The 16,737-nt window shown below is 43.8% G+C and overlaps 1 protein-coding gene across 1 annotated transcript in view; it reads right to left on the bottom strand.

The window, feature by feature from the left end:
- prkn (parkin RBR E3 ubiquitin protein ligase) overlaps positions 1 to 16,737 on the bottom strand; it is a 1,024,997-nt gene that overhangs the window by 825,411 nt on the left and 182,849 nt on the right. Inside the window, exon 2 of the mRNA XM_080200221.1 lies at positions 5,236 to 5,399. Within this exon, the coding sequence (XP_080056347.1) occupies positions 5,236 to 5,399 (164 nt within the window). The remainder of the gene's footprint in view (positions 1 to 5,235; positions 5,400 to 16,737) is intronic.

The raw sequence follows: 16,737 nt of genomic DNA, 5'->3' as shown, positions 1-16,737 counted from the left end.
TACCTGTGCAGGATTGCCTACCATCTTCCCAAGGGGCTCCACTACACCCGCCAACTAACCTCTCTTGACTAACACCACCCTACCCTTGGTACACCCACCCCTCTCGACCTCCACCTGCGTTTCCCCCAATCCCAACATTACACCTGCATGGCACTCCCCCTACCTGCAAACCCAATTCTCATTCCCGACTCAACCTAACTCAGTTGGACTCAACCCAAGTCCAACCCAGCTGGACACCACATCCCTATCCGACCAGATCCCACCCCTCCAGACCACCCCCCACCATTGTTCCCGGTATCCAATGCCCCCCTTCGCACCTATCCATCCAACCCCCAATGTCTGATCCCACATTTCCACACCAAATCCCCAATGTCCAATTCACCTGCCCCCACCAGTGTTCACTCCCCCATATCCTTCACCCCAGTGTCTGTCCCACAATGCCAATCTCCCCTGATGTACAACCCCTTTTCTCTGATCCCCACGATTCCCTGATGGTGTCCAAAACACTGCCAATGTCTGACCCTCCTTCAGATGTCTCCGTCCCCACATCCCACCAGTGTCTGATATCCCCATCCTGTGACGTGCGAATCCCTACACTGCTCCTGACCACCTGTTCCCTTTCACCTCTGAAATCCTACCCAATTACCTTACTTTCTCCCTGACCTGTCATTTTCAATCAAATCTTTAAACTTACTTGCTTTATTGCAACTAGTGCAGTAAAAAAGGGGGCTTCCTTCATTCTGCCTCTCTTAGTCAGTGATACTGAGCTTCAGGATTTCACCCTGGTTTGACAGTTGGAAGACGAGCCAAAACTGGCACGGAAAAAAGTTGTTGCAGGCAAGTGGGTACAGCTTGGCAATCCACAAGACTGATTACCATTCCAAGGAAATTACAGCTGGACTTCTGTCATGCAATTTTTTCAGTTTCATCTTACATTTTCCCCCCTTGGGAATGCATGTTAATTGTGCCCAATCAAAACGCATCTCTTCTTTAAAGTTAGCTTACTTTTGTCTCTTATTTCTGAGGCCTCAGGCCGATAGGGGTCCTGGTGGTTGCTGCCTTTTGTCCTCCAACTCCACTTCATGTTGCTTCTCTTCCTGTTCTTGTTGCTGCCCAGATGTGGGTCTCTCATGCTGGTGAGGTTGTGGAACATTCAGCCGAAATGTCAGATACCCACTCAGCACTGTAGTGTAAAGTCCTTCACAACAGACCAGAAGTGATACTTCAGCATTCTGATTATTTGCTTGATATTCCTAGTGACAGCATGGCTCCTGTTGTACATTTGCTCAATGATTGCCAGATTCCTGGCTGGAGTCATGAGTCTTATTCTGCCACCTAATAGCCAGTCTGTAACTTGGTGGGATGTTTGAAATAATCACAGTTTAAAGGATGGGTACAGGATAAAAGAGGCTACAGGCAAAAAATAGAGGAACAAATTTGCATGATGTGTTGCCAGTAATTACAAATTGCATGTTGAAGGAGTGGAATCCTTTTCAATTAATAAAAATGCAAAATTGGTGATAAAGACCATGCAAGGCAATGTGTGTTAAGTCAATGGCATCTTGTACAATGGGGAAACCTACTAATCAGGCCACTTAAAGCTTTCTCATCTTTCTTCACTCTGTCAGTGGGAAAGATGATATAAGTATTTCTCGTGGTGAAGAGAGTGGCAATGATCCACCTGATATTTGCTGCATTGGAAGTGCAATAGTTTGCCAATTTCATTTATAATGGGTCTTATGGCATAGTGGCTAGCATTCCTGCCTCTGAGCTAGAAGCTCCTACCCTAGGACTTGATTGCCAAAGAAGGTGCATTCATAATATGATCAAACAGGTTGAATATTCATCCCCAGCCGAGCTCTACTGCATCATTGCTCGCAATACTGGTCTCTGCCCAATGTTAAGCCTTGCCTGAGTACCACTACACAGTGATATCTTTATGAGTACAGAGGCAGCCACCGGGAATAGACCAACCCTACACATTCCACTGGCTTTGCAACAAGACCAGCATAGCACTGTGGCAAGTAGGCTATTTATCTTACACTCAGCTCACAATTGTGAATGAAGTGTGGCCTGGTGGGTGCATGCCACTCTTTTTCAAACGAGAGTCAGGCTGACATAATTTCCTGCTGGTGTGAAGCAAAATTGGAAAGACACACATGAGTCCTGTGCGCAGCTAATTTAATGAACATTCATGAGATGGATTGCAAATGGCGTTCGCACCACTGCTCAGCAGAATACTGAAATATGCCATGTTTGGAAAACTTTAAAGTGAGGGTAGGATTTTCTGGCCCCCTGCAGCATGTTTTCTGGCAGCAAAGGTGCTCACCATTGGCTGCTGGAGGTATCTTCTGGCCCCACCAATGTCTACAGCATTTGCATAGCTCACCTGCCCTGCTGCAGGAGAACTCGCCACAGCGGGTCATCTTTGGTGGACCAGAAGATCCTGTCGGTGGCCAGAAAACCCCACCCATAGGCCAAAATCTTCCATCCTCATTTTCTGGCGCCACTGCATTCTCGCTCGTAATATGTCTAATAGAGGGATCTAATAGAGGTGTATAAGATAACGAAGGGTATAGATAGACTAAACAGTGGCAGGCTTTTTCCTAGATTGGAGACAAATATCACGAGGGGCCACGGGCTTAAGGTGAAGGGGGAGAGGTATAATTTGGATGCTAGAGGGAGGTTTTTCACACAGAGGGTCGTGGGGGTATGGAATGCACTGCCAAGTAAGGTGGTGGAGGCAGGTACGCTGGACTTGTTTAAGGTTTACTTAGACACATGAGCGAAATAGGGATGGAGGTTATAGGAGACTGTTTAACATAAGGATCAAAGCCTCGGGACGTTCCTGGAAATCAACTGTTACATGTGTTGATGTTTTTCTCTTTTACTCCGCAGGTGCTTCGGTCCACCTAGTTGTTTAACGAGGGGCATACACACGGTGGGTCGTGCGTGGGCTGCTCTTGGATGTTTCAAGAGTAGCCTAGTACTTTGCGTCATTTGTGTACGCTTAAAACTGGACCAGCAGATGGGCACCACAACAGCTCAATGACTATCACTGTTTGCTGTGCAGATACATGGATTTGGGCCAGTGTCTGTGGGAGTTTGCGCAATCTCCATGTGGTTGCGTGGGTTTCCTCCCACACCCCAAAGATGTGCTCTTAGGCTGGTTGGTGTAACAAATTGTCCCTAAATTATTCTCCCCTTAATCTGGTTTCCAGTGGGGGTACCATAAGCATAGACATGGGTCAAGGGTGGAGGAGGAAAAACACATTGTTAAGATGGCGGTGTGGGCTCGTTGGGCCAAAGGGCCTGTTTCCCGTGCTGTGTTGTTCTTTGTTCTTTGTGTGTCCCACATGGACAAGGCCAGAGAATCCCACCCAGAGTTTCCAACATTAGTTGTGATTCTGTGATTGGACAATACCTGCTAAACAATCTTGATGGTGCTAAGAATTACACTGAAAATCAATTTAAGATAGTCAGACTCACTGTATGGCTCACTTACACAAGCTGGAAGTCACATGTATTCACACACAGGGCCTCGTCTTTTGGAGACAGAAGGGACATAGGGGCCCTGATTTTTCACCCATATTTGCCGTGAGTGCAAATGGCAATGAGGGTGCAAAATTTCTCAAGACTCAGAAAACACAAATCTCATTTTTCTATTCACACTGCTCCTCATCTGTGATATCATGTAGGTGACTGCTTTTCAAAAATGTGAAACAGATAAACAGAACCCACCGGGAGCGTTCAGGTAAGTATAGCCACTGTGGGGAGAAGGACATACCCTGCCAGTGCCCCCCTCAGCAATCTGGGAAGCTCCAAGGCATTTCCCAGGGCTATGCCTTGACCAGAGTCAATCCGCCAGTTTGAATTTGAACAAAGCTGGACACTTACTGCATCATGCTGCATTATCCAGAGGAACATTTCCAACAGAGTCCACCAGTTGACCAAACAGGACTTTCTTCTCATGTGGTGAAAATTGTTGTTCCCCCATTACAGTTTGGTAGTTTCTTACATGCTATTCTGATGAGTGCAAGACAAAAAGCTTGGACAGCAAGATAGTATGTCTTTTTTTCAGCATTGTTGATATTCTTTGCTACTAAACAGCTAATTGTGCCATTCCAACACAAAGTTAACAGCTAAACATATACATATAGCATATAGAAGAGCTCCTCTATATATAATTTTGTTCAAAGTACAGTAACCAGAGTAGTAATGTGCAATTCACATTGGAATACAAAATAGTCTTCTTCAGTGCGCAACAAATGCATCACATCTCACAACACCTTTGTCAATGCAAACTTTTTTTTAAAAAAGTAACCAATTGTTCTGCTTTCACAATTTTTATCTCGACTTCATAGGTGTCCAAGTGTCAAACAGAAAACTATTCAAGGATAAATCTCTCCCTTTCTTTCATTCATTTTTTCCCTTCTCTCAAAGGCAATAGTTATACAAGGCAACAAACAGTACCTGGATCTATTTATTCCCCAGCAGACAGCCTTTCAAAATGCACCAGAAAGTTTCGATTGCAATACATAGCAAAGCAAAATTGAGGTTACCGCCATCCCACATGATCAATTCAATGGTTAACATGTGACCAAGTTTTAGTTCCCCATAGATCATTCATAGATAAAAGTTAATTTACTTATTACAAAAACACAAGAGGTTCCATAAAAATAATAGCAAATCACAAATGCAGAAGAAGAAATCAAATCCATCTCTTTTCCATAAACTTTAGAAAATTCCGTGAAAAGAGGTTTTAAAAAATTCAGACTTATTTATTTTAGATTTACTTTGCCACTTATCGCCAGAAAGCAGGGCCATTTCTTTGCCTCCAGGGACCACACACGGGTCAAAAACTCCTGACATTTTGGCAGTGGTATCATATTGCATTCACATCCTCTTGTCCCAATAATTGAGCAAAATATGTAAAATAAGAAAGTGAAAAAAGAGGAAAACGAAAGGAAGTGCAGCGATGGACAACCAGCTCACCCAGACAGTAAACATTTGCTCAATTAGTGCAGACTTGTCTCTTGCCCTTACTTACACTTTTGCTGCATAATTAAGAAGGTCAGAATTAATGAAGCTGCATTGAATAAAGTTCAAGAAATCCCTAGTTACTGTTTATTTTATGACATCTGAGATCTGAATGTCAGATAGGCATTATTAGAGCTATGAACCACAGGGTTGGCAGCCTCCCAGAAACAAAAGAAAAATCCAAGAGGGACCTACCTGCAGTGTCAAGTCATTCCTCAGCTCCTTTCCAGCAAAGATCACGCACAACTGGTCAATTGGAACTTCTTGTCTCTTAGCAACTGCCTCCTTCAGCTGGAAGATGTTGGCATTTGCATCAACCTCCACTGGGAATCCATGGCTTGAACTGAACCTAACAAAAACTGACCCAAAACACCAAATTAACACATAATGGATCAATACTATTGGACAACATAGTTTATAATTCCACCAGTACTTTTAGATAATTTGACTAAAGTTAACTAAAGAGTTTAATAATCTGTCAAGTTGCCATCAGAACAGTACTGATGCCCCTTTAACGGACAAACTCACAATCTCAGCAAACATTCCTTAAAACCTGTGTGTATACCTCCTCTGAGCTTAATCTAGTATTTGCACTGATTCGTAATTTGTATTGAATACTGATCAGCTGCTGGGTCTACAGTATTACCAGCAATTTCAATAAAACTAACTAGCTCAGTAAGTTAAATTTAAACCTCACAGATATTATAGAAAGGATATTATTAAACTAGAAAGAGTGCAGAAAAACTAGAAAAAGGACTTGATGGTTTAAGTTATAAGGAGAGGCTGGATAAATTGGGAGTTTTTCTCCAGGAGCGTAGAAGGCTGAGGGGTGACCTTATAGAGGTCTATAAAATAATGGGGGGCACAGATCAGCTTAATAGTCAATATCTTTTCCCAAAGGGAGGGGAGTCTAAAACTAGAGGACATAGTTTTAAGGTGAGAGGGGAGAGATACTAAAGTGTCCAGAGGGGCAATTTTTTCACACAGAGGGTGGTAAGTGTCTGGAACAAGCTGCCAGAGTAATGGAGGTGGGTATAATTTTGTCTTTTAAAAACCATTTAGACAGTTACATGGGTAACATGGGTAGAGGGAGATATGGGCCAAATGCGGGCTTAGGGGTTTAAAAAAATGAGCGGCATGTACAAGCTTGGCCGGAGGGCTTGTTTCCATGCTGTATGCTCCATGACTCTATATACAGTATAGCATAATACAGAAAAATTGCAATGCTTGAAAAAATTCCATAAAATATATCTGTAAATTACCCTGCAGGTGATTTGTACTTGAAAAAACAAAAAACAATCATGCATTTACATAAACTACAAACTTTTTACAATATTTCCAGATTTTTTTTCCAAAATATTTCACACTTATCAGGTAAGAATGATTTATCACAAAAAATTATCAACCTCCTCATTATAAGTGTCCTGATAATCAATAATGTCCTAACCAAATATAGATATGAAACTCTGTAGGCAAAAATCTTTAAAAAGCTTCTGAACAGAACTTTTAGAATTTAGGTACAGAGTTTTCCCTGAATTGCACTAAATGAGGTGGTGGGAATGAAAAGCAATGCCTTTGCCACTGGCTGCAATGGTGGATCGTGCACTTCCTGGTGCATCCTGCCTCATTACAATTCATATGTGAGAAACATAATGGAATGCTGGTAGGCAGCCTTGAATTTGCCAGCCATGCCGTCAACTCAATGCATCTGCACCCCAAGTGTCATACTTAAAGACCACACGATCACAGACCATTTCATGTCTATAAACTGGGACAACCCTAAGCGAAAGATGGCCCCAAAATCCAGGAAGGTGGCGGCCCCCAAATTTACGCATGCCTCATTGGAGCGACCTTTGGACACCATTGAGGCCCACCATGATGTCTACTATCCCCACTCTGTCCGTAGGAGAGGCACAAGTATCACCAATATGGCGTTGAAGGCAGTGACAGTGGCAGTCAGCATCAAGGAGCAGAGAGGAGGTCAGCCATCCATTGCAGGCAGAAGATAAATGCTCTCATTCCTTCTGCCAGGATACATCAGTCACTTCATCATTTTCAGCACACGCTCTCAAACCCATCACACATCCACAGGTATCCCAAGCCTCAAAGGACAACACCAGTAACTCTTAGACGCACCGTGACATTTTCATCAGGCTGATAACCTCTGGAATTTAATTCCTCATCCTATCCGTGGCTGCATTCACTACAGAGGCTTTTCATGCATCCTTACTACTTGCCATGATATGCATTCTGCTCACACCCTTTCGATCTGTTTTCATGCAGGAGGGACTAGCTCATAACAGGAGGAAGTGGTCCCAGACTGGGAGTGGTGACATTTGGGCCCCTTGCTCACTTTGAGGAGCACGCCATTGCATTGGCTGGATAGGACGTGGACACTCCTTCAGCAATAGTGACGTCGGAGGCGAACACCCACATGAGGATCCTTCACCATTACGTCCCTCTTTCAATGTCGCTATGAGTGCATGCTCCTGTTTTTGAATCTGCTGCCATTTACTAATGACCTCTATTTTAACAGGATTAACAGGGAGCGACCAACACCCTGACTCAACCGGTCCCTCAGCTTCTGCTGTGCTCCCATTGAGTCACCTTTGCCTGTGACCTCCCCCACCACCCCTGCAATCTCATCCTCTGTTACCTCAGAAAGAGGTTGGCCCACAGGAGGACAGTCAACACAATCCGGGGTTCTCCAAGCCTCGGCTCTCCAGAGGATACACACCAAGATCATCAGAGGCAACAGGACCAGTCATTGCACAGACTGTCTCCACCCCTGCTGTGGATGTAAGTGCAGCATCTAGTAGTGGTAGGCCTAGAAAACTCACAGGTGGTTGCACGAGTGAATACATTTTGTCACTTTCACTGGATAATGTGTAATGTGGTCTTTCAGCTTTATTTAAGGGCTTCACGGATCCTCTCCCTGCAACCCACCCACCTCACTACCCCCTCCCCTTCCCCCACTCCCTCCTCTAACAGCTCGGCTGAATGCAGCCAGATTTGGAGTGAATTTGAAGGGAGAAGTTTGTGTTTGGCTGTGCCTTTTGGAACCTCTTGCAGGCAGTCTCCAACGCAAGTGAAGCCTTCATTCATCACACGCATCTCACTGTCCCAAGCATTTTCCATGTTGCCTGCTGGGATTCTCTTTCAGTTGTCCATCTGAGCTGACTTCATCTATGCCCATGCACTGATTGCATACACGTGCAGCACCCCTGCCCATCCAACACGAGGCTCTGTTCACTTCAATTTATGCAAAATGGTTGTAGTAAAGTTTCTAACAAGCTCCCCCATCCATTTCCTTCCCATGTCACCCACGTCTTTGCCCTCATCACAGTGGACTCCCGGCATTACTTTACAGTCTGAATTCTTCTCCTTCACAAATGTCCAGCTTAATGTGCATGCTCCCTACCTTCCTGAAAATCCCACCCCCAATCCACATTGACCTTCTCGTCCTCCTACCACCCTGAGGGTCCATGTTTGCCTCCGTATCCCCACCAATCACCCTCACTGCCACTTCTACTGGAACCAACAAACCCTCATTCTCCTAGCTTACTGGCTCCTCAGTACCCTCTCACGCTCACTATGCCATCCTACTATGCATGCCCTGAGTTCTCTCCCCAGCAGGCTCACATTGGCTCCACACAGCCCTCCCTTGCACATTCACTTGATGTTGCACCACCCCCTTACATCTTCCTACACCTCCCCCTGCCAATCAGTACACCTCTCCCCTCAGTACATCTTGCTCCCCACTTGCGCAATTCTCCAGTTACACTTTCTGCCCCCTCCATACACTTTCTCCCTGCTTATACCTTCCCTTCTCTGCACACCTTCTCCTCCATACTCCTTGCTCACTCCTTACACCTTCCTCCTCACTTATATCTTACCCCATCAGTACAGCTTCCTCCTCCCTTACACATTCATTTCCCCTTATATCTTTGCACATACTCCCAACTTCCTCCCCCAAATCTTTGCCAACCGCGCCCCCCCTGAAACCTTCACATCTCCCCAACAACTTTCCCTCCCCCCAACCCTCATCAATTTCACCCTACACCTCCTGGTACACCTTCCTCTTCTCCTTACATCTTGACCTTTTTCCACCACTCCTTTGTCGCTGAATCATACCTGCCCATGGCAAAGTGTTTCTAGCACATGCAAATTTCCTAAAGTTCTGAAACAGTTCTGAAGCATTGGCAAAATGCATAAGGATCTGAAGCCTCAACAAAGTTGAAGCCGATGCCTGGAGACTTCCTATCTTCCAAAAGATGCTTTGCAGTGCCATGGCTGCGGCGGTGACATGGGCATGAGAATTTATGATGCACATGTTCCTCTAGAGTCTGGTAGCTACAGGCCTCCAGCATTTTACTGTCCTCAGATATCCACAATCTGAGCAAGACTTGAAAGGTAAGTCCCAACTTTTGCATATCACGCTGGTCCAGGTGTGTTCTGGATTTGCGTGCTTTCCCACAAGTGGAACGGTATATCAGTCGTGGGGAGACAATTCTGGTCAAGCCTTATTTTTCATCCCAATATCAGGATGCAAAACAGTTCTACATAGGCCTCCAGTAGGTTTGTAATCCACCATGGCAGAAACCGTCAAATAATCCCACTGTGATTTCATGCCAGCGAGAAACCAATTTCTGTCCCTCCCACTGATTTCCTCCCCATCCACCGTGATGCTTATCACAATGGAGAGTGGAAAATTCCAATTTAGGTAATATGTAGTATCCTTTGCTCCTTTTCAAAATGTGGGTCTCCAATAGTCGGGTTCATTTTGATTTACCTAACTGATTTTATACACTTGGGCTCAAGGGTTTGAAATTCACACCTCAGAAATTATTGGCATCACTTTTCCATGTGCTAATTTAAACCATTAGTGATTTGCTAAAGTAAGAATTGAATTTTTTAACAACATTTCAAGGAGTTTCTGCATCTGGGTATCTGAGTCTGTCTTCTGTTTAATGTTGTGTGTAGGTTGACTTGAAATTTTCAGAGTATGTCAGTTTGAATTTCCTTAAAAGCTATTTCTGCCACATTTATGGCAGTCCTGTGACAGCCAGTGATAGCTCTTTCACAATTACAGACAAGGAAGTGGGGAATTCACTGACAAACAAGAGCAGGACATAAATAGCATGAAGGTGCTCTTCAAAAAAGAGATGGTTGTGATCTAGGGGCAGACTACTGTGTCTTGAAATACTGCACAGTACCAGGGAATGCGAGCTGATAGCAGGGGCAGCAGAGAGGGAGGCAGTTTGTTTGATTGTAGCTCACAACCATCTTGCTATAATGAAATCCAGAGTGAAGATTCAGTACAGGAGGGAGAAAATACAGATGGTTTGTTTTCGTGTCGAAAAAAAGAAACAAATAAAGGTGAAATTAGAAATAGGGAAATGTTTGTATGGAGACATTGAAAATTAATTGAACCACAGCCAAAGTCAGAAAGAAAGGAATTAAGAAGAAAGGGAAATGGAATGATTGTATACTTACTGAAGGCCCTAATGTGTGGCCTCAAGTCCTCCAGATCATAAAGATTCTTTTCTCTGCACTTTATTGCCATGAGCAGCAGTGAACAGAAGCTTTGTACTTTCTTAGGGAGGGAGAAACAGTCAGAGGAAGAGCATAGGAATATAAAAATTAGGAACAGAAATAGGAAAATTCAGCCCTTCGAGCCTGCTCTGTTATTCAATCAGATCATGGCTGATCTCTTCCTGGTCTCAAATCTCCCCGCCTGTTCCCCATATCCTCTTATTCCTTCTTTTATTAAAAAGATAACTATCTCCTTCTTGAAATTATTTAACGATTCAGACTCCACTGCGCTATGGGGAAGTGAATTCCACAAGTACACCACCCTCTGCGAGAACTAGTTCCTCCTCATCTCAGTTTTAAATCTACCACCTCTCAATTTATACCTGCAATCTCTTCTTCTAGATTGCCCCATAAAAGGAAACATTTGGTCTACATTTACTTTATCAATCCCTTTTAAAATTTTATACACCTCAATTAGATCCCCTCTCATCCTTCTAAACTCCAGCGAGTATAAGCCCATACTGTTTAATTTGTCCTCATACATCAACCCTTTCCTGGCCAGAATCAATCTGTTGAACCTCTTCTGAACTGCCTCCAATGCCACCACATCATTCCTCAAATAAGGAGACCAAAACTGGACACAGTACTCCAGATGAGGTCTAACCATCACCCTATCCAATTGCAACAACACTTATCAACTTTTATACTCCAGTCCCTTTGCAATAAATGTCAATATCCCATTTGCCTTTTTTATTACATGCTGCACCTGCATTCTGGTATTCTGCGATTCATGAACATAGAAACCCAGATCCTTTTGCCAGGACGCATTTTGAATTTGCTTTCCAGTTAGGTAATAATTTGTCTTTCTATTTTTTCTGCCAAAATGGATAAACTCACACTTCCTCACCTTAAATTTTGGGCCACTCTCCTAGCCTATCTATATCCATCTGTAAAATCTTTACATCCTCTTTACTGTTTGCTTTCCCACCTATTTTAGTATCATCCATAAATTTTGCTACGTAACACTCCATCCTGCTTGCAGATCACTTATATAAATTGTAAACAGTTGAGGCCCAATGATTGACCCCTGCAGTGCCCTGCTGGTTACATTTTGCTAGCCAGAGAAAGACCCATTTATCCCAAATTCAGTCAGTCAATCCGCAATCCAGTCCAGTACTTTATCCCCAATCCATTGTGATCTCACCTTCTGGATCAGTCTTTTATGCAGAACCTTGTCAAGCGCCTTCTGGAAGTCCAGATATGCCACATCCACAGATTCCCCACTATCCACCTTGCTGGTAATGTCCTCACTCAAAAACTCAACTCAAGTTTGTCAAGCATAACTTACCCTTCATAAAACCCTGCTGACAGTGGTGGATTCAGCTTTCCTTTCCAAATGCTCATTCATCTGCTCCCTTAATGGTTGATTCCAGCAACTTCCCCACCCCAGAGGTCAAGTAAACCGACCTATAGTTTTCGACTTTTGCCTCTTTCCATTTTTGAATAAGGGCATCACATTAGTATGTTTCCAATTGACTGGTACCTTACCAGAATCCAAGGAATTTTGAAATATCACAACCAATGCATCCACTATCTCTACTGCCAGTTTGTTTAATACACTAGGATGCAGGCCATCAGGTGCCGGAGACTTATTTGCCTTTAATCCCATTAGTTTATTCAATACCTTCTCCTTAGTGATGGTTATTGTACCAAATTCCTCTGCATTGATGATAGTTTTTGAAAAATCTTCATTATTCTCTATTGTGAAGACAGAGGCAAAATATTGGTTTAGTGTTCCCCATTAATATTAGCTATTCTTTTCCTCTTTACATATTTATAGAAGCTTTTGAAATCTGTGTTTATGTTTTCTCCTAGTTTCGTTCCGCAGTTCATAACTCTTGATTCTATTTTCAGTAGTCTTTTGCTGAACTTTAACGTTCTCCCAATCCTCCAGTTTAACACTAGTTTTTGCAGTTTGGTATGCCTAGTTTTTGCCTTTTCCTCTTTGACTTCCTTGTCTAGGCATGGAATTTTTTTTTATTCATTTGTGGGACATGGGTGTCGCCAGCTGACCAGTATTTATTGTCCAACAGGTTTATTTGGCAGCACAAGCTTTCGGAGTCTCTGAAAGTTTGTGCTGCCAAATAAACATGTTGGACTTTAACCTGGTGTTGTGGGACTTCTGACTGTGCTTACCCAGTCCAACGCCGGTATCTCCACATCACAGCATTTATTGCCCATCCCCAGTTGCCCTTGAGAAGGTTGTGGTGAGCCGCCCTCTTGAATCACTGCAGTCCACGTTCTGTTGGTTGACCCACAATGCCATTACAGAGAGAATTCCAGGATTTTGATTCAACGACTATGAGGGAGCGATGATATATTTCCAAGTCAGGATGATGAGTGGCTTGGAGGGGAACTTGCAGGTGATGGTGTTCCCATGTATTTGCTGCCTTTGTCCTTCTAGATGGAAGTTGTCGTGGGTTTGGAAGGTGCTATCTAAGTCTCTTTGGTGAATTGCTGCAGTGCAGCTTGTGGATACTACACACTGCTGTTACTGAGCGTTGGTGATGGAGGGATTGTATGTTTGTAGATGTGATGCCGATTCAGTGGACTGCTTTGTCCTGGATGGTGTCAAGCTTCTTAAGTGTTGTTGGAGCTGCATCCCTCCAGGCAAGTGGGGAGTATTCCATCACACGCCTAACTTGTGCCTTGTAAATGGTACACAGGCTTTGGAGAGTCAGGAGGTAAGTTACTTCCTGCAGTATTCCTAGCCTTTGACCTGCTCTTGTAGGCATTATGTTTAAGTGGTGAGCCCAGTTAAGTTTCTGGTCAATGGTAACCCCAAGAATGTTGACAGTGGGAGGTTCAGTGATGGTTACACAATTGAATGTCATGGGGCAGTGGTTAGAGTGCCTCTTATTGGCAATGGTCATTGCCTGGCATTTGTGTGGCGCGAATGTTACTTGCTAGTTGTCAGTTCAAGCTTGGATTTTATCCAGATCTTGTTGCATTTGAACATGGAATGAATGCTTCAATATCTGAGGAGTTGCGGATGGTGCTGAACATTGTGCAATCATCAGTGAACATCCCCACTTCTGACCTACGACAGAGGGAAGGTCGTTGATGAAGCAACTGAAGATTGTTGGGCCTAGGACACTACTGTGAGGGCTTTTGCCGAGATGTCCTGGAGCTAAGATTTGCTTCCTTTTACAATTCCTCTTCCTCTCAGGAATATACTTTGAGAGGTTTTCAGTATCTCCCTAAATATCCGCCATGGTTCCGCAACTGTCCTGCCCTCAATTATTTATGTCCAGCTTACTTGAGCCAACTCATTCCTCAGGCCTGTATAATTATCTCTGCCCAATGCTAAAATTCTAGTATGGTATTCTATCTTCTCTTGCTCAATCTGAATTTGAAATTCTAGCACACTGTGATCACTCTTTCCAAGAGGATCTTTAACCACAAGACCATTTATCAACCCTACTTCCTTACATGATATGAAATCTAAAATAGCCAGCTCTCTCGTTGGTTCCATAACATATTGCTCTGAGAAACAATCCCTCATGCACACTATGAAATCTCCCTCAAGGCTACCATTGCCAATTTGATTGAACCAGCCACAGATTCCTCTTATGTGTTCATGAGCAGCATATTTTGAAGATCCTTGGAAGGCAATCCTCCTCCCACTTTCAGCAGGAAACATCATGAGCTTAGATATTATGCTATAAACAACATAGACAAAGGGAAGAGAGTAAATCAATAAACAAAATATTATTCAAAAATATATTAAAACTAGTCATTAGGGAGCAGAAGATAGTAGGTGGCTAAGATTGGAGTTTGTAGCAGAGATCTAAAGACAATGAGTGGGGTTTTCTCTCCCTCTCTCTATCTCTGAACACAGGTTGAAGAGGGCAAAGAGGGATAGCTTACACAGTCACAGTCAAATAGGACGTAATCTATGATAAAAGTTGTTTTACTATTGTGGCAGGGATAGAAATTTGTTTGGAGGAGAGTACGAGGAAAGATTGGCAAAGCAACAAAATATTCAAGGACTTAGGAGAGAAAATGAAAATAGGAGGTGGGGCCTGGTTTGTAAGGAAGGATGTCAGCGAACATCAAATAAGGCCTTACGGGTGGAACTGAGGGACAAAAAGCAATAACAATGCTGTGAGTTTTAGTCCATGGGCCAAGTTCTCCCATCTGCTGTGGCAGGTTTGGTGGCGGATAGAAGCAGAGAATTTCATGGAAGGTAAAAAGTCAAAAATCTGCCAGCATAAAATCGTGTTGCAATTCTCCAATGGTAGGTTAATGGCAGGTCATTCTTACCGCTGGCAGGTGACGTGAATGGAATTTACGTTCATTTGCATCTCATGAATGTTCATTAAAATAGCTGCCGGCCAGTGCCCTGTTGCCAGCAAGAATTACTTCGGCATCAAATCCAGTTGCTGATAAATGGCATGCACAAGGTGGTCCTCAGTTGGTAAGAAACTTTGAGGTGAGTGCAACACTACCTCAGTGCTATGCTGCTCCTGATGTGCTGTGCACCACTCTCTGCTAGGGTAGATCAATTTCTGTCCTCCATTTCCATCCCGAGCTAGTTTTCATGGACAGCATCATGCTGCTGGACCACAGGTGCTCCTGTGACATTGAGTCAGATCAGCATAGCATATCGGGTTGGAGAGTACAGGGGTCACCTTGCCTTCTGATGTCACAGGCGGGATCAGGCTATTGAGTTGGATGATCAGCCATGATCATAATAAATGGCAGAGTAGGCTCAAATGGCCTCCTCCTGCTCCTATTTTCTATGTTTATGCTCTATGTAAGTTCAAAGGGGGTATGAGGTGAAGACTGCAAAGACAAGTGGGGCAATGTGGAAGGAGGGCTGTGCAAGTTAGCGGGTGTGGTACGGGTTAGAGCTCACTGGTAGACAGAAGACCAGGAAGTTGGATGAAGAAGACAAACAATGGAAGGCAGAGGGGAGCCTGGACCCCCACAAGGCTACACAAAGAGCTCACAAACAAAGAGTGTCAAAGGGATATCACACTGTCTACTGGAAGGGGATGGATGAAGACTCCAAATGAGATGGACAGGGATTCAAGTGCCATGGACTCCTCATAGGTGATGGGCTCAGAGGAAAACATGTTGAATCGAAGAGGACACTTCTTATAGTTGCTAGCCTTTTTTCTATGCATTGCTGAGATCCTGCGTGGTCTGGTGAAGAGAGGTGGGCTGGAGAGAAGGATTTGAGTGTGTTGGATTGACATTTTAAAATGGTGCCGAGATCTTTGAACCTGACATCTGAGGTTAGGCAAATGAATCACTTGCTGGCCCATTAGAAGAATTGTTGAAAAACCTACTTAAAAGTAAAGTTTATTTACTAGTCACAATTATGTGCGGGTTAGGTGGATTGGCCATGCTAAAATTGCCCCTTAGTGTCCTGAGATGTGTAGGTTAGAGGGATTAATGGGTAAAATATGTAGGGATATGGAGGTAGGGCCTGGGTGGGTTTGTGTTCGGTGCAAAGTCGATGGTTTGAATGGCCTTTTTCTGTACTGTAGGGTTTCTATGATTCTATCATTATTCATATGACCTTGTCCACCTGAGCTTTCTTCCCACCAACTCCATGCCATCCTCTGCAATTTATTGGTTTAACTTCCTGGTGACCATCCATTTATTCTTTCTGCTATGAATTTGTGTATGGTCATAGAGTCACAGGGCAGAATTTTACCGTCCCACCCATCATGGGAATTGTGTCAGACGAGGGCAGACCATGCAAAGGTCCACTGAGCTCGGACAGGATTTTCTAGCCTTGGGGCAAGCTTGGTCATAAAATCCCACCCTAAGAGTCATACAGTAGAGAAACAGGTCTTTCAGCCCACCCTGTCTATGCCAACCATCAAATACAATCTATACTAATCCCATTTACCAGCACTTGGACAATAGCCTACTATGCCACAGCAATTTAACTGCTCGTCCAGATGCTTCTTAAATGTTGTGAGAGTACCTGCCTCCAATACTCTCTCAGGTAGCGCATTCCATATTTCCAGCACCCTCTGAGTGAAAAAATATTTCCTCAGATCCCCTCTAAACCACTTTCTCCTCACATTAAACCTATGCCCTCTGGTCTTAGACACCTCTGCCATGGGGACAAGATTTTCGCAA

This window comes from Carcharhinus amblyrhynchos, chromosome 12 (assembly GCF_965287045.1).
Source record: "Carcharhinus amblyrhynchos chromosome 12, sCarAmb.v2.hapA, whole genome shotgun sequence".
NCBI lineage: Eukaryota > Metazoa > Chordata > Chondrichthyes > Carcharhiniformes > Carcharhinidae > Carcharhinus > Carcharhinus amblyrhynchos.
This window is presented reverse-complemented; position numbering and strand designations above follow the sequence as displayed.